The sequence below is a fragment of the Denticeps clupeoides genome, chromosome 18, assembly GCF_900700375.1.
Source record: "Denticeps clupeoides chromosome 18, fDenClu1.1, whole genome shotgun sequence".
NCBI lineage: Eukaryota > Metazoa > Chordata > Actinopteri > Clupeiformes > Denticipitidae > Denticeps > Denticeps clupeoides.
Window position 1 is genome coordinate 2,061,466 of NC_041724.1, and position 27,421 is coordinate 2,088,886.

Genomic DNA, 27,421 nt, shown 5'->3' on the forward strand with positions numbered 1-27,421 from the left:
AGTAAATGGGCGGCATCTCCTGCCAACAGTCGTGACTGGCAGGAGAGTAAATGCCACCATGAGGAGACCGATGCAACAATGAAATCGAAGAATACCAGCTGCCGCCAACGAACAATGGCACAAGTGGCCATTCATCCAGACAAGAGGCACCGTGCCACAGTCGGCCGGTAGGAACGGAGAGGGTCGCTGAAGTGGTCTGTTCCTTAAAAAAAAAGATTTAAAACCCCGATAAATCATGCACGCACCATGCAGATGGACGAGTGTTTCATGAGAGAGATCGCATGTCTCCGCCTGTCTCCTCGCAGGTGATTCGGGAGTGCCTGTCCATATCTTTATCCTTCAACAATATTAATCATGGAGACATATTTGAAAATGAAAAAAAAAACCCACATATTCATATTTAATTCACATTCTGAAAGCGGTTTACGTTTCCGGACAGTTTGCAGCATTAGCGAGGTTATTCAGACGGCCAAACCCATTTTAAAATTAATTATACAATAAATAATAAAACATTTTTATAGCTCTCGTCACGTGATCTTTGCTTTGAAGCACAAATCACGACACAGAAGAACACACGCATGCAGAACCCACGTCCAGAACGTCAGGACTTTCTACTTTGCTTCATGCCGTAACATGACGGGGCGGAGACAGGGTGGAAGGCGGGATTTATTAACAAAATTTTTTTTAAAAAAGAGCCCACATTTATTCAGATTCATGCAGCCATGATTTGCACCCTAATAAAGGCCCTGGTTACGGCGTTTGCACCCACCCAGAACACTTTGCATTCTTGGAAAGGTGCGGAACAAGACACCGGAGACAAAATCGATGTCCTGTTGGAGCAGCCGGTGTTCTTCACGCGAAGGGCGGTGCAGTAAATGTTGGAGGCATTAAAAAGCAATCTCCCCGTCACTCCGTAACACGGCCTGCGGCATTCGGGCGGCCCAATTAACCTTGACGAAGTCCTTCCGCATCAAGACGCGCCTGTGAAATGCAGGAATGCCACCGGAGAGACAGGTGTAACATTTCAAAATGAAAATAATATAAATCGATATGTAAAAAGACATTATTTTTTTATGACACCACATGCTGAAATCTTCATGAAATGACAAGGAAGGGAAAAATGATTACTGGTGCCTGGAGTCATGTGTTCACCATAAATCACTCATTTAAACCGAAGTCGTCACCATGCGGGCTCGTATTCGTCCCCGTCCTCATCTCCCAAAGAGGCGGGGCCTCGGTTCCATCAACACAAACACTGATGGCTTTACACTCTTGGGATAGAGAAGACACACACACCACAACTGGCCATAATAAATGAGGAAATAATAATCAAATCGACAATAAATTGATAGTAAAAAATAATATTGTAAGTCTAAGACATAATTGCCACAGCCTAGTACTGTTCCTGTCTATTAATATTATTATTATTATTATCACTGCTTATGACGGTTATTATTGGTGTCACATGATCATTACTACTACATCAATCTTTATAGATTTAAAACAACTTGTGTTTTTTGTGTTTTCAGTGGTTACATCACCAAAATCTTTATTCAAATAATATCAATATGTATAGAATCTATATATATTCTCAAAATCTGCTTCATTTTTAGTTAGCAGTTTATCTCACCCAATATAATAATAATAATAATAATAATAATAATAATAAGTACTATCCTAATCTCGAGCCTGTGAAAAGATTTATTCTAAATTTGTATTAATCTGGAGCCCAGTTCTAAGCAGAAGTAATTCTCAAAATCTCTGGCTTCATTCAGTCGTTTTAGTGACTGCGGGCCGAAGTGACGCGTCCCCAAGCGACAGCGACGCTGTGCAAACGGTGGGTGCTGGCCGCCAACCCCCCCCCCCCGCTTACGGCCCACCGCGTCGGTGCAGAGACGCTGCGGAATCCCCATTATGTAACCAGCCGACAGGGGATTGGGGGCACGGACAGAGCTGCGCTTTGATCTGGAACGGTAAGAAGATAACCCAGTTTGGGATCTGATTTTCACCATAATTCGATTCTCCATATGCTCACACACACACAAACACACACACATATATATATATAGACAGATTAGATGGTTGGTTCTAATAATGGTTCTGTAGAATCTAGTATCAAAAGAATGGGGCGACTGGCATCGTGGTCCTGTTGTGACGTCCCACAGTCACTGACCTACCCAGTAAATTGGCGCAAAATGAAGTTTCTCTGCCCCCTCAGCCATCTGCATTGCGGTGGGATTGTCGCGAGGGGCGAGCCGATCTGATGTCACGTTCTTCCGGCTCACTAATAAAGATTCCTGAGGATGAGGCTGAGGATGAGTGGGGGCGCCACTTCGAGAAGCCTCGACGAGCCACCTCTGCCTTGCCCACAAGCTCATTTTGTGCTTGTCCGGCGTGCACTTCTAGTGCCATCAATTCTAGCCAAACAAGAGCAGCTCGTGTAGCTTGTGCACTACCTGTGTGTGTAATATTATCTATTAATGCACATTTATTATCCATTTCACTAGTTTACCGCTGTCTGTCTGTCTCAGTGTTGACTAATTCCAGTGCTGTCTGGATTTGTGGGGGCAGCGGTGGCCTAGCGGTTAAGGAAGTGGCCCTGTAATCGGAAGGTTGCTGGTTCAAATCCCGTCCCCACACACTGCTCCCCGGGCGCCTGTCATGGCTGCCCACTGCTCACCAGGGTGATGGTTAAATGCAGAGGACATATTTCACCGTGTGCACCATGTGCTGTGCTGCTGTGTATCACATGTGACAATCACTTTGTCTGTCACACACATAGCCGGTTTGTCTGTCACACACGTCAACTTTATGTCAGTCTGTAACGTTGTTCAAATGCACCGTCTAGCATGTATGTGGCCGAAAGGACAACAGAGCTCGACTTCGACAGGATGGGAATCCAGTCGTCCTCCCGGATTCACTGAGAAAAGAGTAGTTAAATGTCGAGGCTGAAAATAGATTTTGCGTTAATGTGCGCTGTCAGGCTAAATTACTGTGTGAAAACAGACGTTAGGCTCTTTAGACCAGTGGCGGCATCGATAATGTTCATTTTTTATTTTTCCTGCCAATATTTCCACACACAACCCATCTTTAATGCATCCCTGATGACTTCAGAGTGAAAAATCCTCAGCGGCGGGTCAACGTTTCACCGTGTGAAGGTGAAGTGATCGTCGTTGTGAGACACTGCAGCACAGCACGCGGTGCACACAGTGAAACGTGTCCTCTGCTTTTAACCATCACCCTTGGTGAGCAGTGGGCAGCCATGACAGGCGCCCGGGGAGCAGTGTGTGGGGACGGGACCTTGCTCGGGACCTTCTGATTATCTTCCTTAACTGCTAGGCCACCACTAGGCCGAGGAACTTCTTTACCGTTTCGGTACACGTGCACGGACGACTCCGCCGGGAGAAAATGACTCACCGTCGGCATGTCACTGTCGCAAGGAGGTTCCTATTTTCTGCTGTTGAAGGTGTCACAACGGACCTCTGCATTTCTCTGCTGCTCTGACACGAGTGGGAACTGAGGGGGAGACGATCCAGAAGGACTGACGTTCCCACAGCACCAGCTACGGGTTATTTAATGTAGATCCAGAGGTTATATGCAATCAGAATCAGAATCGTATTTATTGGCCAAAGTATATGCAAGCACACACAAGGAATTTGATTCCGGTAGATGGTGTCTCTCAAGTACAGAGTAGAAAACAACAACAACAATGTGCAAGGGTGTGTATAAGTGTTATTGTACAAGTTGTGGGATTTGTTTGTGCTGTTTATAATATAATATGCAAATAACCATTTCAGAAAAGTTACCAAATTATCAACAGAAAGTTGGTATTTTATTAATGCAGAGCACTTATGGATAATGAGGCATAACGGCATCATTGAAAGTGTTCTGATCTGAATATGCAAAATGAACAATCATACTGTTCTCCTGCTGTCTGGATTTGAACTTCAGAATTGAAGCGTAATAAATATGGATGGCGTGAAAATATGATGCGAATTCAGGACATGGGCTGGAAAGATATCAACTTTTCCGCAGTTCTATAGGTTCTGTGTATGAGTGTGTGCAGCCCGGAGATGCAGTCTCATTCGACTCGAGGAACACTAGACCTCTCTGTCCTTCACAACAGCTCGGGGATATTTTATTTCCTCCTGGTCATTACTTTGTTGAATTATGATACGGCAGCCTTCTTTCTGTCTCACGGCTCCAGTCGGTGCGCTGAAGTAGGAAATGGAAGCACGTAACCACAGAGGCAGAGATTTCACAGCAATTTGTGTGGGAAGGGGGATCTGAAAATATATCAGGCTAAATAAGAGCAAAAGAAGTTGTAGCGTCATGTGGGGGCTTTCACTGATCTGAACCCCACTCGCATTCAATGTGCGGCAAAGGGAATGATTTCGCGCTCGTTTTACATTAGATTAGTGGAGAGACTAATGAAAATGTCACCGTGCTCACTCGCGCACACACACACACACTCACACACACACACACACACACACACACACACACACACACACACACACACCCATCTTGTGAGTAATGAACATGATGCAATTATACAGACAGGTACTTCATTTTAAAGCTCTCTGAGCAACAGGAGGCACTTTTCTAATTTCCTTTTCATAATTAATGTCACTGCAAGCACTGATTGGTTCAGTAAAGGTCCAGGGTCCTCATTGATTCTGGGACATAGTGGGTGAGGTGTGTTCACTACAGTCACTTTTACGAGTTAAACAATCAGGAGCGCTGATAACCTGCATGTTGGTGTTGGTAGTGGACGTGGTCACGTTCACTGGAATTCAATCACTGATAATTTGCATGTTGGTGTTGTTAGTGGGCGTGGTCACGTTGACTGGAATTAAAGCGCCCGATAACCTGCATGTTGGTGTTGGTCATGGGCGTGGTCACGTTCACTGGAATTAAAGCGCTGATAACCTGCATGTTGGTGGTAGTAGTGGGTGTGGTCACTTTCCCTGGAATTAAAGCGCCTGATAACCTGCATGTTGGTGGTGGTAGTGGGCGTGGTCACGTTCGCTGGAATTAAAGCGCCTGATAACCTGCATGTTGGTGGTGGTAGTGGGCGTGGTCACGTTCGCTGGAATTAAAGCGTCTGATAACCTGCATGTCGGTGTTGGTAGTGGGCGTGGTTACGTTCACTGGAATTAAAGCGCCTGATAACCTGCATGTTGGTGTTGGTAGTGGGCGTGGTCACACTTACTGGAATTAAAGCGCCTGATAACCTGCATGTCGGTGTTGGTAGTGGGCGTGGTTACGTTCACTGGAATTAAAGCGCCTGATAACCTGCGTGTTGGTGTTGGTAGTGGGCGTGGTCACACTTACTGGAATTAAAGCGCCTGATAACCTGCATGTTGGTGTTGGTAGTGGGTGTGGTCACGTTCACTGTAATTAAAGCGCCTGATAACCTGCATGTAGGTGTTGGTAGTGGGCGTGGTCACACTTACTGGAATTAAAGCGCCTGATAACCTGCATGTTGGTGTTGGTAGTGGGTGTGGTCACGTTCACTGTAATTAAAGCGCCTGATAACCTGCATGTTGGTGTTGGTAGTGGGCGTGGTCAAGTTCACTGGAATTAAAGTGCCTGATAACCTGCATGTTTTTATTGGTAGTGGGCGTGGTCATGTTTATTGGAATGAAATCACTGATAACCCGCATGTTGGTATTGGTAGTGGGCGTGGTAAAAGAAGTAAAATGGACCCATCAGGTGCAGGCCTGGATCATCAGCTGTAATTTACATGGCAAAGATACTACAAATGTAGAAAAATTCTCTTTTCAAATTCCAAGGATTTTCCAGGTTTTAAATGACCGTAGGAACCCTGCTGCTTATTTCTGCAAATCCAGAAGACATAAATGTGTGACATTAGTGACCATCAGTGAAAAATGAATCATGTTTATTCACTACTGCTCTACCATCCTTATGAAACGAAGATGAATTATGTTTGCACAGCAAACACTTTCTTTGTAATGCCATGTTGTTGGCTGAAACATGAGGTACATGGTGCACAACATAATTAAAACAGTGGTTTTAATAAAGGAAAATTAATAAGGCACGATGGCCATACGCTAAACTTACCAAAAATTTTCCCAACCGGAAAAAAAGAAAAATCCTCACCAGGACTTCTTGTAGCAGCTTCCTGATGAATATTTATTCCTGTGCTCCATCGGGAGATGGTGCAAATGAGCTCTGCACGTCACCCCAAAAATGAGATGCTAAATACCGTCTGGAACTTCCCTTTCCGCCCAAAACTTTTCTTAATCATCTGCTCCCCACACTGCAGCGAGCCAGAAAAAAAAAATCTCGACACAGTGGCTGCCAGCGTGACATTGGAGAAATTGCTCTCTCCTTACGCCCAAGTGCCAGGGAGTGTCGGTGAATGTATAATGGCCGTGGGCACAGACCCCCCCACCCCCCGATACGCCCCCATCGCCCTATCGGACGCTAGAAGCATCCGTGTTTCTCTACTAGGTCACCTTTGCCAGGTGTGATGTATGGTCCTGTGCCGTGTGCCCTTAACAAAGGACGCGGTCCCTTCGTTATCCTGTTCCAAATCCTCTCCACGACACCATTACCATTTTCTATTCATCTTCCATGGCGACAATTCTCACTAATATCCGGGAAGGGCGGGTAATCCAAGGCAAAATCAGCCTTCATAATCAATCAATTAGTCAGTCAATTTTATTATATACCTTATAACACCTTTTCTGGAGATGGAGATGTTTAATAATGTAATAATGTTGTTTAATAATGCAATTGGAGATGTTTAATAATGTATTTCATTTACATTTTTTACATTTTACATTTACAATAAAACGTAAAATAGAATAGAATAAAACGTATCTTATTGCTCGATACGTTTTGTGGAAAGCTTTTAAAGATGCTCTGTGCAGTGAAATCCACGATAGCTCAGTTTATGGTGAGGAGGGTGAATCTGCCACCGTCACCGTTACCACCATCGTCCAGCAGCGCTCAGAAAATGCCACACAAACGCTGAACTGGAATGAATAAATGATTCCGTTCGATCCTCATCTGCGCCCGTGGAAAGCGAGACGCTGCAAGTTTGCTGCAGGGGAATTGATTTGCCGTTTAGTCCTTCTCGCAGCCCACACTTCTGTCAGATTAGGGAAATTATTTTAAAAAGAGACGGCGGTGGGGAGTTGATAAAATAATAATGAGAGTTCTGGATTATGCATGAAATAATCTTAAATGGTAGTTCTTATTGCATTAGCATGCACTCTGTCTCTTCATGACGTTATATTCATTATCAAAAATGCATAAAGGCCGGTGTGCATCATATTCTCACCGAGCACATCAATGCAACAATTGAAGCATGAAGTGGGAATCTACTCCTGCAAAAATTCCAATTACGAGATGAAAGTATCAGGAGCATTTAAAAAAAAAAGGACGCAGGTAGAAAAATAACCAGCCAGTCAACGTGGAAATGATACTCGAGCAGAATAATTTACAGCTGTTGACTTCCTGGCAGAGTTTCGACTGTGATTAAAATGCTATCTATATGCTGTCCACGCTTAATAAATTCTCACATCCAGTTTTAAATCAAGCCCTCAACTCGGATTCCACGCTCCTAAACCCCACATCACTTACAGATGCCTTCAGAGGGGACGGCTGTGTGCATGTGCATTTGTCAGCATCCGGTCCGGACAGGGATGCTCCGGGTCCGGGGTTCTGACAGTGTGTGGGGACGGCGCTTTGCTCAGTGGCACCTCAGTGGCACCTTGGCGGACCGGCGACCTTCGGGTTACCGCTTCCTTAACCGCTAGGCCACCAAAGCCCCTACAGGCAGAGTGCACTATTGGGGATAAAAGATCTTGTCCAGATGTGTTCTAAAATTTCCTGCTGTAAGTTGTTCATTCTTATCAAAATTCATTGTTATCAAAAGAATTAACCACGTTAATGACGGTGGCCGAGAATTGCGAAAAATCTAATTTCATTAGCATTTAGCATTTCGTTTTAAAAAAATTACATTCAATAAAACAAATTTACAACATGCGAAGCTCTTTTACCAAATCACAGAAACAAATTCACAAGGAGCAAATCATATGGAAAACACGGGTACAATAGACCAGAATCATTTAACTGCTTTTAACTGCTACAAGACCCTCGTTTCCCGATGGCCTGGATGGTCGGGGGCCGCTGTTCAGACCGCACGACGTCCAACCGTACCTTCAGAACGATGCGCCAAGGACAAGCTGGGCAAATGAGTGGGGTCCCGCCAGGTGTGAATTTGCTATGAAATGAGACGCTCTAGCACCACCTGCCAGGCCCGCGCTCATCACCATCACAGCTGGCCACTCCGTAATCCAATCGTGTCCCACCCTCTGTTTCGTGCAGAAAACGGGCGGTACGGCTGTGTGTGCGTGTGTGTGTGTGTTTCTGCTCCGTACTTGTAATGATGTTAACGTTCAAACGTCCCTGTGTGGAGAAGCCACGGTCCTCCCTGCAGACGGGCTCCCCTCATTAGAGGAACAGAGATGGATATGGGCGGGGAGGAGGCCCGGCACGACTCGGGAACGGCCGAGATTTGTCGCGGTAATACCTGGCTGGGGTGTAGCCATTGCCAAAGAAGCCAGACTGCGCAGAACAATGACAATGACAGTGGTCTGAGTCCAGAGATGCTTAAACCCTAACTATGGTGGAAAAACACCCACACGTAACACAATAATAAGAATAAATAAGTTCAGGCCTTGACCATTTCGGGAGGGTAAAGTAATTTGATAGAAGGTATTAAGATGGTATTAAGGATTCTAACTTGTTGTAAAGGCATCAAAGACCTTGACGTTTGATCCCTAGCCAACAAAACCGAGAACTGTTTGTGACTATTAGTGACAGATTTGAAGAAATTCAAATTTGAGCTTTTGAGGTCACTGTGGCCTGAACATTCTAATGACTTCACACATTCTAATGACTCCATGTTTTAGGTAATTTCCTTCAAGGGTGTCACTAAAAATGGGATGTACCAGAGGTGCTTGACCTCTGATAATAAAAGCCGAATCTCAGTAAAAGTTCCAAACTACGACATCATAGAGGCTCTAAAATTTCTTTCCACGAGGCCCAAACCCAGCGTACCATCAGCAGATCCTAGACAGGCCGGAACCCCCCGTCACAACAAAAAAATCCCAGCAGTGACAGCTGCTCTATAAGCCCAAAGAGCAGAGACTTCATCTGGCCGAGTCCCGTACCTGGTCCAGAGCAGAAGGAGGCGATCAGGGCTAATATGGAGGCGAAGCTCAGATAGGGCATCCAGGAGTAGCGGTCCTGAAACAGAGGACAGGACGCCGGTTAATAATAATAAAGTGACGTGATTGTCACAAGTGATACACAGCAGCACAGCACACAAGGTGCACACGGGTTAAATGCAGAGGACAAATTTGAGTGAGCAGTGGGCAGCCATGACAGGCACCTCGGCGGATCAGGATTCGAACCGGCAACCTTCTGATGACGGGGCCGCTTCCTTAACTGCTAGGCCACCCACTGTTAGATGTCCCTGAATTTGAGAAGGAATCATAAACGCCACACAGACAAGTGTAGACCCCACGTATCAGACGAGTTATGCTGCGCCCCCCTCCTCTTTTTTGGGGGGCAGCGGAATTGCGAGCGAAACGCAAACAAGTAATAAAAGTTGAGGGTGGGGACCTGAATGTTCTATGAATGTTCTATTTCGGGCGCCAGAATATTGCTCATGCCTTCTAGGCCGAGAGAGAGCATGAGAGATAGAGATAGCGAGAGAGAGAGAGAGAGAGAGAGAGAGAGAGAGGGGAGAGAAGATGCCTACAGGAGCGTACAGTGTAAAATATAAGCTTATTAAATCTATTAGTGTTGCCCGAGGTTGGCACAGAGCATGAAACTGTAAGGGCAACGTGGAAGAAAGGAGGGAAAAGAAACCCTATCTTGCCATAATGAATTACTGTTCTGCAGCCAGGGAGCGGAGCGGGCAGCAAAGCGAGTCCATCTCACGGACAGGAGCTGCGGCGGCGGCGCGCTTGTAACCCGACGCGGTGCGGTTTTCTCAGGTGAACGAGCCAACAATACTCATACCCGCCGAGACGACCGCGACAAACATTTGTCTGTAGCGCAGCGCCACCTAAACCGCCGGGTTCTGATTGGCTGGTTCTGATGAGCATGTATGCTGCTTTCCATCATTTCAATATTTTTACAGAGACAGAAGTGAACCACAGACAGGCAAGTGGACAGAGACACACGGACAGACAGGGAGGCAAATAGACAGAAGGCCAGATACATGTGCAGAAAGACAGACAAATAAACTGGGAGACAAGCAGACAAAAAGACAGGAAAACGACTCAACCTACAAGTAAATTAAGGGACAGACAGACAGACAAATAACCTGGGAGACAAGCAGACGAAAAGACAGGAAAATGACTCAACCTACAAGTAAATTAAGGGACAGACAGACAGACAAATAACCTGGGAGACAAGCAGACAAAAAAGACAGGAAAACGACTCAACCTACAAGTACATAAAGGGACAGACAGACAGACAAATAACCTGGGAGACAAGCAGACGAAAAGACAGGAAAGCCACTCAACATACAAGTAAATAAAGGGACAGACAGACAGAGACGGACAGACAGACATCATGGTGAAGAGTGCCACTTCCCAACTCACCTGGAAGATACATGTGCAGACAGACAGATAAACTGGGAGACAAGCAGATGAAGAGACGGAGACAGTCATTATATTGCATTGTATTACATTTGGCAGAGAAACAGACAAATGGACAGACAGACAGACAAGGAGACAGGAAGGCGACCCAACAGACAAGTAGACAAAGGGACAGACAGACAACGCGGTGAACTTCCTGGCTCACCTGGAAGTTGAGGAAGATGGTGAGAAGGCCGAAGAACAGGGCCATCGCCGAGAAGCCAAATATGAGCAGCGGTTTCCTTCCAATCTTCTCAATCACCAGGCCCTGGAGGGAGGGATGGAGGGATGGAGGGATGGAGGGATGAGGAAAAGGTTGGAAGAGAACATGAACCGGAAATGTGGCTTTCATATTTCAATTTCCTGAACCACCTGATGCGCTGTGCATCCTTCACCTGCTGCATCTACGCAGAAGAACGCTGTCGTTCTCACACTCACGTGGCCGAGAGAAACCGGCTCGAAAAAGAACGGAATGTCAGGCAAAGTCAGACGGAGCGGTTTCCACGTGAGATGCGTGGCCTCCTGGGGCCGGAGGAGCACAGATGTTCTCCTCTGCCAGACGGTCCAATACACTCGGGGCTTCGTGGCGGGGAGACGCCGAGCGTTCGCCTGGAATTACAGTCGCAATCAACCCTCCGACTGCGACTTCCCGCCGCAGCAGAGGCCGCGTGAGCGCGGGAGGAGTTCAGGGTGACTTTACCGCAGCTGCGTACGCGTGCGCGGCGAGACCAAACAAAGTACAAAGTGAAGTGATTGTCACATGTGATACACAGCAGCACAGCACACGATGCACACAGTGAAATTTGTCCTCTGCATTTAACCCATCACCCTGAGTGAGCAGTGGGCAGCCATGACAGGCGCCCGGGGAGCAGTGTGTGGGGACGGTGCTTTGCTCAGTGGCACCTCAGTGGCACCTTGGCGGATCGGGAATCGAACCAGCAATCTTCTGATTACAGGACCGCTTCCTTAACCGCTAGGCCACCACTGCTCCGGCAGAGACCAATCAGACAACGGAGGACGCGTCCATGCAGCATCTCACGCGCCATTCCTCCGGTTCGCCGTACCCATCATACACCCAACGATCGGACGCGAGCCGGAAACTCTGCAGGCGGAGGTCCGAACATCTACGACATCTCAGGAAGTTTAGAATGGCCGTCAGTTCCATGATCATTGACGTTCTAAACAGTTAAACACGGACCTCAATCCAAAAGATGGCGCTTTTTAGGATGTTTTTATGAACAAACTTTAAAAGGGATATGATTCCCTCCATTCTCTAAACCCCTAATATCCCTTGCACAGAGTGGACGTCCCAAACGTGACCACGCCCGCTACCAACACCAACATGCAGTTATCAGGCATGAAAACCAGTGAATGTGACGTTTGCAATCGCACCCAATTAATCCAGGTAAAATGGGAAATTGTAAATGTAAATTTCCCTCTTGTGGGACTAATAAAGGATCATCTTTTCTCTCTTATCTCAGATACAGTGTAAAAATAAAGTAAAGTAAAGTGAAGTGATTGTCACATGTGATACACACGGTGCACACAGTGAAATTTGTCCTCTGCATTTAACCCATCACCCTTGGTGAGCTGTGGGCAGCCAGGACAAGCGCCCGGGGGGCAGCGCGTGGGGACGGTGCTTTGCTCGATGGCACCTCAGTGGCACCTCGGCGGATCGGGATTCGAACCGGCAACCTTCTGATTACGGGTCCATTATCTTACCCGCTAGGCCACCACTGCGGGCGAGGGCTTTTACCCACTTCCAAAATAAACTTATGTAAACTTTAGCAGACAAAAGTTTAAACACAAATTTACAACTCAGTTTGAAAAAAAAAAAAAATCATAAAATGGCTTCAATACATTTTAATACCCTAATTGAATGGCCTTCGTTTTGGTAAAAGCAACTTACAACTTTTCATTCTTTTCTAAGCCCTGTTAATCCCTCCAGGATTTAATTTTCCTTCCTCACTGAATGAGCTATGAAGGCGTCATTTACCTCGAGAAATTCGCCGACAGCAGCGAGACATCAGTGGGCATCGAATGTGTATTAGTTCCACTATTAGTTCCACGTAAGTGGATCGTGTGGCACAGAGGTCGTCTGCGTCTAAAAATAACCAGGCCGCATTTAGAATGGCCCTTCGTGGGCTGGGGGCTGCGTCTCTGTTCCTTCCCTCTTCCGACTGCGTCCGGGGGGGGCGTTACTGAATTCCACTGTTCCGACTGTCCGTCTGGCAGGACGCTCTGATGACAATAACCCTGATGCGATGTGCCACCACGCACACTCCGGTGACATCGGTGAAGTGACACAGCGCCCCCCGCGAGGGCTTCCCCAGCAATAACAAAGTACAGCCCACGGAATCCGGATCAATCGATACCAAGCACGTCCCGAGGGAGGGCTCCAGCTTCCTGTAAATTGACTGAATGTGGACTTTATGACTAGTAGAAAATGCATGCATGGCTGAATCTGAATTTGCACTTTTTGATGTAACAGGAAGACATTTACATTTACGGCATTTACCAGACGCCCTTATCCAGAGCGACTTACAATCAGTAGTTACAGGGACAGTCCCCCCCTGGAGCAACTTAGGGTTAAGTGTCTTGCTCAGGGACACGATGGTAGTAAGTGGGATTCGAACTCGGGTCTTCTGGTTCATAGACAAGTGTGTTACCCACTAGGCTACTACCACCCTATTAAAGACCATTAAAATGAGATAATACTCAATAATACGCCCTAAAGAGTTTTTTGTTTTACTTAAATCAAATGAGCATAAAATTGATCTTAACAACAGTTGCGGTGCTATTAAAGATGTTTTATGATGTTTTTATGAACAAAGTTTAAAAGGGATAGGAGCCTATAGGCATGATTCCCTCCATTCTCTAAACCCCTAATATCCCTTGTACAGAGTGGACGTCCCAAGCGTGACCACGCCCGCTACCAACACCAACATGCAATGACATGAAAATGAGTGAATATGACGTTTGCAATCACACCTAATTCCAGGTAAAACATGTTTTAATTTAGAGAAATGTCATAGATGTGAAAATGTAAATGTAAATTTCCCACTTATGGGACTAATAAAGGATCATCTTTTCTCTCTTATCTCAGATCCAGTGTCTTATAATGATGAACAGAGACTTATTCAGAAAAGCTGCAGATGCAATTTATTTCCAATGCACTGCTCCATTCGGCACAACTTTGTCTCTCTTAATTACTGGGTGCCAAGCAATTAGGCAGCGCCTGGTGGCTTTAAATACGGGAGTCCGAGGCTTGGCAGGTGTCAGCGTTCAACGGCGCTCTCCAACTTCGACCGGAAACAGAGACAGAGAGCCGCAGAGCTCACGGCTTTTCCACCAGACGAGAGAGATGGGCTGGAAATTAAACAATGGTCGACAGTATGACAGTACTGGACGACTTTGATCTAAGATTAAAACGCGTGTCGCTCCATAATGCATGGAAAGGAACTTGACGTCCTCTGATTAAAATGTATCCAGGCTTCGGCTTTAGATGATCATTGGCTTTCCGTGGTGCTCAATTCAGCTTTATAAAGCAGCGTTCCATATATAATGCTCATTAGGGTCGGTCGAAACACATTGCACAGACCTCTCCAGCAATGAATGTTGGAATACTGGTATATAGCACAGTGCAGCCTCTATTGCATAAAAAAAAAACATTCAAAACATTAAAATAAAAAAATATACATTTTCAGCCATTGGTAGCCAAAACCTAGCTGGATATTATTGATTGCGCGACAAGACCTTTTCCTTTCATTCCGTGAAGCGGAATTACAGATATCGACAAATAAAGGAATGCGAAATGCACAACACGATGATCAACTCTTCTGTCAATAGACTAGCATCAAAGTTTACTTCTGGTTATATGATTATCATAACTGGCCGATAAACCCGCACATCTTAGATCCATTATAAATATATATTACTTATTTACCGAGACCATACGACAACTGTGGTCCTAATAGAATCATAATATCTCATGTGACCAGCTGCCGACGAATTTCGTTGCTTAGAAACAGTAGGATCGGAGGTGATGGACCACAGAAGATCGGCCATAAGTCAGGTATAATGTTGGTAGAAATCCATACACTTGAAGGTAGAAGCGTGTGATCTTACTCGGGGTCACGGTGGCCGGAGCAGGGCGGAAGGTAACAACCATGATCGATCGTCTAGTTACATTAATATAAATGATTACGTCGTTTTAGAGGGAACTAGAGTCAAAATGTGCCTGCATGTGTCCTACATGTCTCTCTGTCCTGCACACATTGCAAATTCCTCATTTCTTATCTGCTTTGGAGAGTTTGGTCTCATCAGTCGACACGTGAGTGGGTTACATTGAGACAGCGAACGTGAGGACACACGGGACACATCACTAGTGCTGATATGTCGTTATTAAGATGTTTCATTATTCCATGATTGGATATGAAAGAACGTCTCTGCCTTCCTGGACTGTCGCCGGGACGATGTGCTCTTGAGGGAATTCCGGGGAGTGTTGGCACTAATCACAGACAATCCCATAAAGCTCTCTTGTTCTCGTGCAACCCGTCATCTGCCAAAGTGGCAGCCAGTCTGCCAATTTCCTCCCCACACGCCCAATTCACGGCCGGCAAACAGCTCCGCGAGCCCACAGCCAGTTCTCAATGTCAGTGTCCATAAATTATTCACACTGAGTGGCAGCCAGTGACATCGGCATCCCTTCAGGAGACCGCAGTGGTGCCACCATCCATTTATACCCCTGTACCCGTCCCCGAAAGCAGGCCCGATCGTCTGAAGGACGGCTCTTTATTATGTCGGCAGTGTAGATCGACGTGCTAAGGAAGCTGGCGCCGTGTCGCAAATCTCAGTAAAAGCAGATGGGCGTGTCCGTGGCATGTTGATGGCGAGCTTTAACACGCTTTAAACTTGTCAGCCAAATCGCTTCTGGCTGCTTAATGTGAGCGAAACTGCTGCTGCTGAGAAGCACATTGAAAACAGTTCGGCCATGACGGACACGGATAACAACAGAATTTACAGTCGAATACAACACAAATATAGCGTTTATGCCAACAAATATAAAGAAATGGCTGGTAGTAGCCTAGCGGGTAACACACTCGCCTACGAACCAGAAGACCCAGGTTCAAATCCCACTTACTACCATTTTACATTTACGGCATTTATCAGACGCCCTTATCCAGAGCGACTTACAATCAGTAGTTTCAGGGGACAGTCTCCCTGGAGCAACTTAGGGTTAAGTGTCTTGCTCAGGGACACAATGGTAGTAAGTGGGATTTGAACCTGGGTCTTCTGGTTCATAGGCGAGTGTGTTACCCACTAGGCTACTACCACCACACTACCATTATCTTTGTCATATAAGGACGCACCACTAGATGGCGCATGTAAACGAGTTGATCGAGGTAACCCTCTAATGGTTCTCAACCTAAAAAAAAATAATAATAAATGGTTTTACAATTCATTTTTAAAAATGTATTAAACAAATAAATGTATTGAACAAACTTTGAACAATAATCAAGGCCTTGGCTGCAACTTTCGGTTTGCCTCGCCGCACGCTCGAAGATGAACTGATGGATGTTCAGGCAAGATGACACAGCCAAACCGCGCAGCAGTCATCCTCAGTTGCAGAAATGTGGCCAAACATCTCTGGACAAAACCTCAGATTATTACGTTCAAAAGTGCTTTCCATATTTGGATCCACATACATTTGCGAACGCACATTTTCTGCAATGACGCGCATCACGTTACCGTCACAACTTCATTGTGCTGTTACTACTTTTGAGCCGAATTTCACCAAATCGGTCGGCTCCCGACAACATCAGGTGTCCCATTAATGGTAAGTAGAATTATACTCTCTAATGATAATAATACATCTAATTGTAATAATTTTAGATGCATAATATCTGGTTATTGAGCGTTGATGACATCATATGTAAATAATGTGCGGCCCGTGAGACTTGAACTTGGACATAGTGCGGCCCACTGCAAAAAAAGGTTGAGAACCACTGCTCTATACAAACAGAATAAGACGCCAGCATTCCTGAAACAAGACCAACTTTCAAGTACTTTTCAGAATCTTGTCAATTGAAATTGCTACTTAAAAGCGCACGTCGGAAAATATCAGTTCCGTGCACTGGTGATTCCTCTCCTTTCTCTTCCTCTCTCGCTCCGTGTGATCAAAGTTGTCCCTTCAAAGCAGATCTGTTCTAATTACTGCAAATGCCCCAAATTAAAATGTGCCGTTCTGTGAAGAGACAAAGCGAACAGAAACTGTCAGCGGCCGACAGCACTGGCGCACTTTGAAGTCACTGGCGCCCCTCTGCAGTCACCAAAAGAAGGTATCAAAAGAATCCGCTTCGTGGGACCATCAAACGACAATCAGAGAAACGTGCAATGGTGAGCTTTTACGGTGGCGATGCGGTCAAGGGCTTAAAAAAAACTCCAGCGCTATTGACATTCCATTTCAGAATCGGAATCAGAAAACTTTATTAATCCCGAAGGAAATTGCTTGCATTGTTGCACAGTATGATTTTTATATCTGCTGTCATCTGACGTGTTCCATTGAACATGAAGTTGCCGTTAATGAGAGGGCAGGAGCACAATAGAGTTTAAGCTGCTGGGCGTGGGCATTTGCATGTGGATAGAAACGAACAGCGAGATAAGAGCCTCTCAAATGGCAGCGTTACAAGGGCGCTGCATAAAGGATCCTGCCCATTCTACCCCACACCATTTACAAAAATGACATACAAACACTCTATATACATGTACAGTACAGGCCAAAAGTCTGGACACCTTCTCATTCAATGCGTTTTCGTTATCTTCATGACCATTTACGTTGGTAGATTCTCACTGAAGGCATCAAAACTATGAATGAACACATGTGGAGTTATGTACTTGAAATAAGTGAAAACATGTTTTATATTCTAGTTTCTTTGCTTTGATAACTGCTTTGCACACTCTTGGCATTCTCTCGATGAGCTTCAAGAGGTCGTCACCTGAAATGGTTCTCCAACAGTCTTGAAGGAGTTCCCAGAGGTGTTTAGCACTTGTTGGGGTCCAGCTCACCCCAAACCATCTGGACTGGGTTCAGGTCCGGTGACTGTGGAGGTCAGGTCTCCACTTTTTGTTCATTCATAGTTTTGATGCCTTCAGTGAGAATCTACCAACATAAATGGTCATGAAAATAAAGAAAACACGTTGAATGAGAAGGTGTGTCCAAACTTTTGGCCTATACTGTGTGTACACATATAAACTGTACACAAAACAACTTGAATTAATCATAATTAAACAAAACTACTTCTTTGAAAACTGTGCGATTAATTTGTTTGCTAATTTTAATTGATTGACAACCCAATTTTGATTATATCTGCATATCACACTGCAGAACATCCTTCTACTTCTGGGCACAAAGTCATTACTATAGCAACCCAATGTCACTATGACTGGAATTAATATTAAATCAGATTGGATCGCTGACACACAGCAGATACTTCATTTACCGGCTTCTCATCACTGCCCGTCATGACCCAGCCGACCAGCTCCAGCAGCAGAAGTGTCCACGTTGGAGATGTATGCATTGCCAGTGCTAATCTGCCTTTTGGGATCCCTCATTAGTCTTCTGAAGGTTACTGTCAAACAGCGTGGCAGGGTTCGAGGGATCAGACTTCGGAGACGGGAGCCGTAAAACCCCCCTGAAAATAAATGATGTGTCGGCTCAATCAGGCAATCGATGCCACTTGAAAAGCAAATCATCTCGACTGCGTTGGTGATCGAGTTCCACGGGGAGCACAGTAGCAAAGCACAGTTACAACGTGCCTAAATTAAAATGTAAGACATGTAAATTAATCACATTAACTCTTTATAAACAGAGCAATGTACAGTTACTTAAACATACATACATACATATATATATATATATATATATTAGTGATAGGCCGTTATCGGCATTAACGTGCTGCGTCAACGTGAGACTCTTATCGGATGATAAAAAAATATCGCCGTTTATCTATTCACAAAGTTGTGTTGGGAGCTGGTCTATACTACGCAAGCTATTGTGCCGGAGTTAAATGGTTACACTAGATTTATAAGTATATTTCTTCTTTCTTGTGTCTTTTAGTTTCTTATTTCCTAAAGACTTTTATTTTGTTTTTGAGACCCGGTTCAGGTCTCTTGGACACATGGCGTGAGTTGTGAGAGGTGCGTGGGGTTTGTGTGCAAAAAGTTATTTCTTTCATTTTAATTTATGTACATATTAGGAATATTTTGCATGTGTGTTATTTTGTGAATATTTTTTTAATGTTCTTTTAATACTGTATATTGTAGAGAGAGGTGCAGAAAGACGCGATGTGTGACGCGACTTTGCTTTTTGTACAGAATACACTTTGCACAGAAAATCTCTTGGGTGTCAACTCATCATTTGTTACACAACGCAGAAGAAGAACCGCTACACTATGATGACTTTCACCTTGATATTTTAGCGCGGATGTATACCTAGCCGAATTGCACTGTAGGGGGCGAGAACGAGTCTTCGAACTGTGAAATTACCACATCAAACGTGACGTGGTAACATGGATGCAGCTGTTTAACTGAATAAACAGTTGGTAAACACAAGTACATCTTATTGAACATAATTTATTTTCATCACCAATTATCATAGTAGAACAGCTTTCTCAAGCAGTTTGTGATGCATTTTGGAAACAGGAGATGAGCCCCTGGTCTAATGCGCCACCTGGTTTGAGAAACCCGTTCTCAAAGACTTACACATATTCTGAATGGCTTCGGCAGAATTCAAATGAGCCATTTTAATGTAGATTAATGTAGATTAATGTAGATTAATCTAGAATCTAGATTAATCTAGATTAATTTTGCTTACTATAGAGTCATCTAGATTAATTCCAAGATTACAGTGAGATTAATCTAGATTAAGAAAATTAATATATGCCCACCTCTAATATATATATATATATATATTAGAGTGAGTTAATAAACAAGTAAATGAGTGTATTTTAATGTTTTTTAGCCTAATTGGTGGCCTAGTGGTTAAGGAAGTGGCCCCGTAATCAGAAGGTTGCCGATTCGATTCCCGATCTGCCAAGGTACAACTGAGGTGCCACTGAGCAAAGCACCGTCCCCACACACTGCTCCCCGGCGCTTGTCATGGCCGCCCACTGCTCACTCAGGGTGATGGGTTAAATGCAGAGGACAAATTTCACTGTGTGCACTGTGTGCTGTGCTGCTGTGTATCACAAGTGACAATCACTTCACTTTCTTACTTACTTACTTACTAATTTAAAAAATCACTCCTTGCTTCTCGTGCCAGATTGAGGAATTCGATTTTTAATCAGGCCTGAAAAGTTAAGCCAGGCCAGAGCCCGTCAAAAACTTCATTTAAGCATCGATACCAGTGAGAATTGGTTTTGAAGTATATACTAAATTTAAAATGGATTCATTTCTGACAATCCTATTTCTGATACACTTCTTCTCTTTGTCTCAAGACTAATTTTTAGCAATTCTTTCATCAGTTAGATTGATTTATCACATTCATATTAAGACACATAGATCATGTGCATATATGAAAAGAAATAGTTCATATAATCTGACATTTGTACATTGACTGCAGGCTCACTTAATATTTGTATCACGCTGGCGCCATCTACTGGTGATTCCCTTATTTTGGCAAAAAAAAAATAAACCCACCCTAATCCACTCCCATCTGCAGTGCTGCAGTCCCATCATAAATCAGTCCTGTAGTGATGATGTACTCAACACTGATCACCACAGTCATCACATCTCACCCCACACATGCACCCCCAGTCGATTAATGGCGTAAAAACATTATTATTTTGTTCCAGTGAACTCTCACAGCATTCCAATTTCACATCAACACACGGACCTTTCATTAAACTTGAGCAAAACGCTCATCTTTGCTCAGAGCTGCGCAGAGGAACGTGACAAATTCTTCTAAGGTGGTGTGTGTTTACTCTTGTGTCCGAGAGGCTCTGTGCCTCTGTGTGTTCAAGGAAATGAATATTATTATTTGCATCTTCGGTGTGCTTTTTTTTTTTTTTTTTTTTAGGAAAGCAAATTGTAATGCAGCTCATGATCATTATGGTTGTTTTTCCAGCCTTTGTTTGGGGACCAGATGATAAAACTGGTGATCAAGTGATAAAAAATAAATGAAGGCTGAAATGATAAAAAAAAATGAAGAAAAAAAAAGAAGGTGCATATAAAGAGATCGAGACTGAGGCTTGTATGAAAACTAAAGACGGAACAGAAACAGAATATTGCCCCGTTCCACGGCCTCAGCCCAGCTAGCATCATTTCTGCTGCATATTTCCTGATAATAATAATTAGTAATAATGCACATCATACCATGCAACATTTATTTATAAAGCACTTTAAAACAACAAAGGAGCTGACCAAAGTGTTGTGCATTCGACAGACATGGACAAAAAATACCAAAAAATAATAAATGGAATAAAAAGAGAAAATGCAGCAATTGGACGGACTGCGTACGAACACCGTATAAGAGCCGCCTCACACTGGGTTAAAAATCAGGGTGTAAAAGTGAGGGCCAGACAATAGTCTCTGGTCTGAAGACCTGAGAGAACGGGGCGGAGTGTAAGAATGCACCAGGTCTGCCAAATAGGCTGGAGTCGAGCCAGTTGGTGATTTAGAACCAAATAAATTGTTTTTAAAACCATTGTAGTGAGGTTAAGATCCTCAGCCGTGAAGTACAGTAGAAAGACTCGAGTCTGGTCCTTGTGTTTCTCAGTTGACTTCATTTATAGGTCATGGCAAGTCCACAGAGGTCCACCTTGGGGACAAACCCAGCTCAGCAGCTTTTACCATCAAGTTAAAAAACCTCATCTCAATGATCGTTCCCGTTTGCACCAGGGGATGTCTCTGAAAGTGCCTACAGCCGCGGACACACTGATGTCACCCTGGCCAAATGACCCCGGTCCTGGAGATCAGACCATCATGTCACCATCCAATTTTCCCCTATGAACACATTTTGTCAAGGCGTGACATTAAATGCATTTCAAACAAGTCTCCTACCCAGATCATCACTGCTTTTTTAAAAAGGACCACAAAAAAAACCAAAGTATTTCAAAAGGGCTCATTAGTACAAATTAGTACTCTGTATAATTTGCGCTTGGTGGTGGAATGAACTTCCCCTCAAGGTCAGAACAGCTCAGTCACTGAGAACTTTCAAACGGCAGCTCAAGACCTTTCTCTTTAGAGAATATTTAGATGAACTTGTAACCTTCTTCTTGTCTGACTTTTGTATAGAAACTAGAACAGAGTGAATAAAAAGATTGTATTCATAGTTGGGGGTCCTGGTGAACCAGAACTGACCACTTCATCCATGGTGACATGGAAGCACGTTGTAAGTCGCTCTGGATACGGCCATCAGCCAAATGCCTTGAATGTAAATGTAAATGTACAAATATATTTCTGAAATGATATGCAGTATTCATACATGTTAAAAAGCATTCGATTTACTATACAGTAGAAAGTAAGTTGTCAATAGTGATTTATTGAATCACAGACGCTGAGAGCTGGATAAAGAGTAAGATCGCGGAGGTGAAGATGCTGTGACACATTTGTGCAACACGAGGGGCCGACATGCCCATTTATTTATCCTCTATTTTCTCTATGTTACTCACCGAGATGATGGCGGCCAAGGTCTCGATGCCGCCGGTGCTGAGGGTGATGTATGGTATGAGGCTCTTCGCGAAGCCGGCCTTCTCAAAGATGCCGTTGGTGTAGTACCAGATCTGTCAACAAAGCGCGGCAGCAATTCGATTAAAGGTTGCAAGATGACCGCTCCATACTGTCACTTCCTCCGGCTCTGATGCGCTGGAGATATTATTCATCCCAGATTCATTTCTCTCATGACAGTTTTATTCAGGGCAAGAGACACCGGCAACAAGCGGGAAATACATAAATTATACATCCCGGCGTAAAAGAAAAATCCACTCATAAACAGTACAGGTCAAAAGTCTGGACACACCTTCTCATTAAACGTGTTTTCTTTATTTTCATGACCATTTACGTTGGTAGATTCTCACTGAAGGCATCAAAACTATGAATGAACAAAAAGTGGAGACCTGACCTCCACAGTCACCGGAACTGAACCCAAACCAGATGGTTTGGGGTGAGCTGGACCAACAAGTGCTAAACACCTCTGGGAACTCCTTCAAGACTGTTGGAGAAGCATCTCAGGTGACGACCTCTTGAAGCTCATCGAGAGAATGCCAAGAGTGTGTAAAGCAGTAATCAGAGCAAAGAAACTAGAATATAAAACATTTTTTCACTTATTTCACCATTTTTTGTTAAGTACAGAACTCCACATGTGTTCATTCATAGTTCTGATGCCTTCAGTGAGAATCTACCAACATAAAATGGTCATGAAAATAAAGAAAACAGTGAGAAGGTGTCCAAACATCTGGCCTGTACTGTACATTACCAAAAAAACAAATCATGTGACAAAAGTTTATGCAATATTTGACATGGTAAATAATTCTTAAACTTTCTGTGGAATGTAAAATGTTGTGCTTCCTTATTGTGTGCACTCCACAACTGAGATAATTAGAGATCAAGGGCTTCTTTATATCTATCTGAAATCCTATGTTACTAATGTTTGTAAAAATGTCTTTAACCAGCATGAAAAGACCTCCTTAATCCAGGTTCTTTTCCTCTCCTGGAGGGCTGGACAATGTTCTTTCCAATGTTCTATCCTCATTAGTCCCTGCTGCATTGATCTGCAGTGACCTTTCCTACCAAAGGGGACAAACCCTTTCCTCACCACCCAGAAGCACATTCTCCGCTGAACGATTTTCACATGAAGCTGACGGCAGATTAAAGTGAATAACCCCTGGAAAAAGTAATAAAACAATCCAAACTGGTAAATTCAAAAGCCGGTGAAGAGGCAGCATGTCCCATGAAATAAAGCTCCATTTTAAATCCTCATGAATATTCAGTTTTCTCCCCCATTCCAGCTTTCTAACCATCCATCAGCACCCGGCGACTGCCACTGTTTCCCAGATGAGATCGCTCATATTTACCTTTAAGGTTCCAGCCTAATAAAACCGGAACAAAAGCCTTTTAAATCAGTCTTCCCGTTTTCAGATCTGTATGTAAATATGAAGCTTTTCAGCTTGTCTCTTATATTAAACATGCATTAAGCCATGCGAGCAACGGCGGCTTCGATTCGGCAGAAAAAAAATGACAAAAGTGGGAGTCGGGTGGAAGCTCTTGAGCGCAAGGGGCCAAACAGAATCTCATGAGGTCTGATTGATTCTGTCCATCTTGATTTCCAAGTCACATTGTGTTGCACGAGAGAATCCATCCTTATCCTTATAAGGAGACAACTTATAATGACAACTGAACTGCACTTTCAAATACATGAAATACTTTTCATGCATGCAAATGAAGTCTTTAACATTTAAAAAGTGAAATCTATGATGATCTATGGAGCTTTTGGATATGTAACATCTTTAGAAATTGGGTAATAAGTTCATTTGATCGCTTGACAACTCGTTGGTAGTTTTCCATATAGTGTTGCTTCCTGATATAACACTGAATACCAATTAGATGCAACAAACCATATATTTAACTCTATTTATCAAAAATGCCGTTAATTAAAAATAAAAAGTTATTTTAATTACGCAGATCAGTTTATTTGAAACAATGGTACTGTGTGCAAATTACACGTACCAGAAGTGTACGAACCAGAAGAACCAGGTTCAAACCCCACTTACTACCATTGTGTCCCTGAGCAAGACACTCAGGTGGGGACTGTCCCTGTAACTACTGATTGTAAGTCGCTCTGGATAAGGGCGTCTGGTAAATGCTGTAAATGTATATACAGTTTTGATTGATTAGTGTCAGGAACGTGTGGCGTTGAAAAAGACGGCGATTTTTATAAAATGGGGGTCTGAACCAAATGCTCAGGTGTGTTTTACATGCCATGTACTCTGCTGTAATATCTTATCCCTTTAAGGCACGTGCTGTAATTTTATTTCACTGTAGCAAGCTCGGTAAAGAGCCCACGCAACGGACTTTCTGAAGGAATTAACATGCAAATGTGGCGCATTTTATTATGCCCGGGGCGGCAGATATCACGGAAAGGAAAAGTGGACTGCTGGGATATCAAATGCGCATCAACGTCTCTTAAAGTCAATAAATCATCTCTCTGACTATTTCCAACTTTTACTTCAGACGGCATGAAGCGCCTCTAGGACATGTCTCTCTTCCATGATGCAACCGCAACGAAGTAGGTTCATTAAAATATGATATGGATGTATAATACAATACAGGCTGGATGAAGTTGGTCCTTTCAGACTTCAAAGTGAGTCTTATCGCTGACGCTTTGTAAATGTCAAATGAGGGGGCATCAAAACGAGCAACGTAGAGACGGGTGTCCAGTGTCTAATTTTAACATTCCGCACGACAAAAAAAAAAAAAAAGCAAAGTGTAAGAGTGTAAAGGCCGTTGCGCACAAATTTCCAGCTTTAGGAAAAATGACTTGGAAATAATCACGGCTCCCAACAGGCTTTCAGCTGAGAGTGAAGCTCTTTGAGGAGCAGCTGAGCAGGTTCTCTGGACGTCGTTCGCATCTCCAGGACGGACTCCGATTCCACGTCCAAGCGAGCTGATGAGCTTCCGGAGTTTCATAGTACAGAAATATGGAATAACCAGAAGTGTCCAACATCATAGGACTCCCGGCCCATGGCAGTTTAAACAGAAAATCAACTAATTTTTTACAGGTTTGGAGCTCGAACCCAGAGTGATTTTCTGACATGTTCACAAATTCTCAGAAGGCGACATGAAGTGCAGCCGCTCCCCGGGCCACTCACCGCATTAAGGCCGCACAGCTGGTAGCTGGCCATGGTGACGATGACCGTTATGAGCTGCCAGCGGACGTTTCGGTTGCGGAACACGTCCAGCACAGTCACCGCGGCAACCGTGTTCTGGGCTCGGCTCTCGGCGTGGACCTCCTCCAGCTCCAGCGACACGTCCTGCTTACCGAGGAACGCCTGGAACGCTGCCGCATGCACACCGACAAAGAGAGAGAGAGAGTGTTTGGTCAGGGGGATTAGTTCAAGAGAGTCGCAGAAGACTCCAGGTCTTCTGAAGGAGATGAAAACACACACTTTAAAAGGCAGCGAGAAAAAAAAGGAACATTTGAAATAGCCTCACAAACCACAAAGAAAAAAATCTTTCCTGATATATAAAGGAAATTTGGGATTTTTCATTCTGGGCTTTCTTGGTGTAATTTAAAAAAAGAACAATAATAGTACTTTTTATATGCTTTTCTTATATAATTACAAGTAGCAATTTATAGTTAAATTGCTATTTTATATAATTGAGGTAATATTAATTATTATGAAATTATGATTTCATTAATACTATTTATTATTAATTATATGTAGCATTATATGTAGCAATATTAAATCAATCCTTCATTCTCTTTGATCCAGAATGTTTGCAAAAATTTTATTCCATAAATCATGTGCATTAGTAAATGAACCATTCAGCAATCAAATTTCTAAAAATATCCATTATAATACATGTACGTAAGGGGTGGGAATCACTGATCGTGAAAGGATACGATCACGATATGTTGCCCAGGATTTCTTTGCAACTGAAGATGAAATTCAAATTTTCTGTATCAGATCAGATAAGAATTTTCTTCAATCATTCCCGTTATTACACGTTATATATATATATATATAATGCAGTATTCATTTGAATCAAAAGGCCCAGTTTCACACAGTCCCATTCAGGTCAGTAACATTCGAGTTCGTTCATGGCCTCAGAAGAAAGCCTCACGCAGCTCACCAGTGTGTTAATTACGGCTGGAACCCGGCACCACGCTCGAGATTGCAGCTCTCCGCTGGAAACCAGTCCGGCTTTAATCCGGTGACACGCTGAGAGCAGCGGCGGCTTTTTCATTCCATCGCGTGTTTTACTCGTACAGCACGGCGTGAACCGATCTGCTGTGAGTGGAGGCGACAGAGGAGCCTGACAAGGGACCTTCTCAACAGAAAATAGACACCACACGACGCCGGGGAGACGAGTGGAGCAGCAACAAGAAAACAAGAGAGGAAGAGGCTGGATCAGGAGCATCAGATAGGAGGATGGGACAGCGTGCGAGCAAATGAGCTGAGCGTGAGGAGATGCCACCGGTGAGATGAGCCACCGCATGCCAAGAGAAGAACAAAGGTCTCCTCCTCCACCTCCACAACGCCTGGCAAACTGTATGTATGTAATAAGGCCAACAAACTAATAAATACAGCATAAAACTGAAAATAACCTAGAATGAGCCTGAACAAAAAGTCAAATCTGATCTGGTCAGAATTCAAAAAAATTCTAAAACAATTCTTTTCTAAAACCAAAGTTAACTTGATGTAACGTATTAATGAACGTGTCATTTTAATGGATAAAGAAAATGATCTACATTGGGGGATATTTTTGTGGCACTATTTGCAGTATTTAAAAATTCATTACGGAGGCCCATTGCAGAGTTATACCAGGTGACCTCCAATACCGTAACCGGTTATCTTTACAAATAATGTGGGATTTTGTGCAATATTTCTGTGTGTTGAACTCCGGACCTGCAGCGAATGTCCTCAGGTGATATCTGCAGATGGGGAAATGTGTTCCTGTGTAGAAACGGCCCGATACATTATCAGCGTTTCCAGGCGGGCTCCTTCGGA

General features: G+C 43.9%; 1 protein-coding gene across 4 annotated transcripts in view; it reads right to left on the reverse strand.

Annotated features, from left to right (window-relative positions):
- Positions 1-27,421, reverse strand: part of slc2a9l2 (solute carrier family 2 member 9, like 2) — an 82,141-nt gene that overhangs the window by 20,666 nt on the left and 34,054 nt on the right. For all 4 annotated transcript variants that reach the window (XM_028959964.1, XM_028959963.1, XM_028959961.1 and 1 more), the window contains exons 9-12: positions 25,559-25,746; positions 22,364-22,474; positions 10,858-10,959; positions 9,213-9,288 (exon numbers count right to left, since the gene is read on the reverse strand). In XM_028959964.1, coding sequence (XP_028815797.1) covers positions 9,213-9,288; positions 10,858-10,959; positions 22,364-22,474; positions 25,559-25,746 — 477 coding nt within the window. The remainder of the gene's footprint in view (positions 1-9,212; positions 9,289-10,857; positions 10,960-22,363; positions 22,475-25,558; positions 25,747-27,421) is intronic.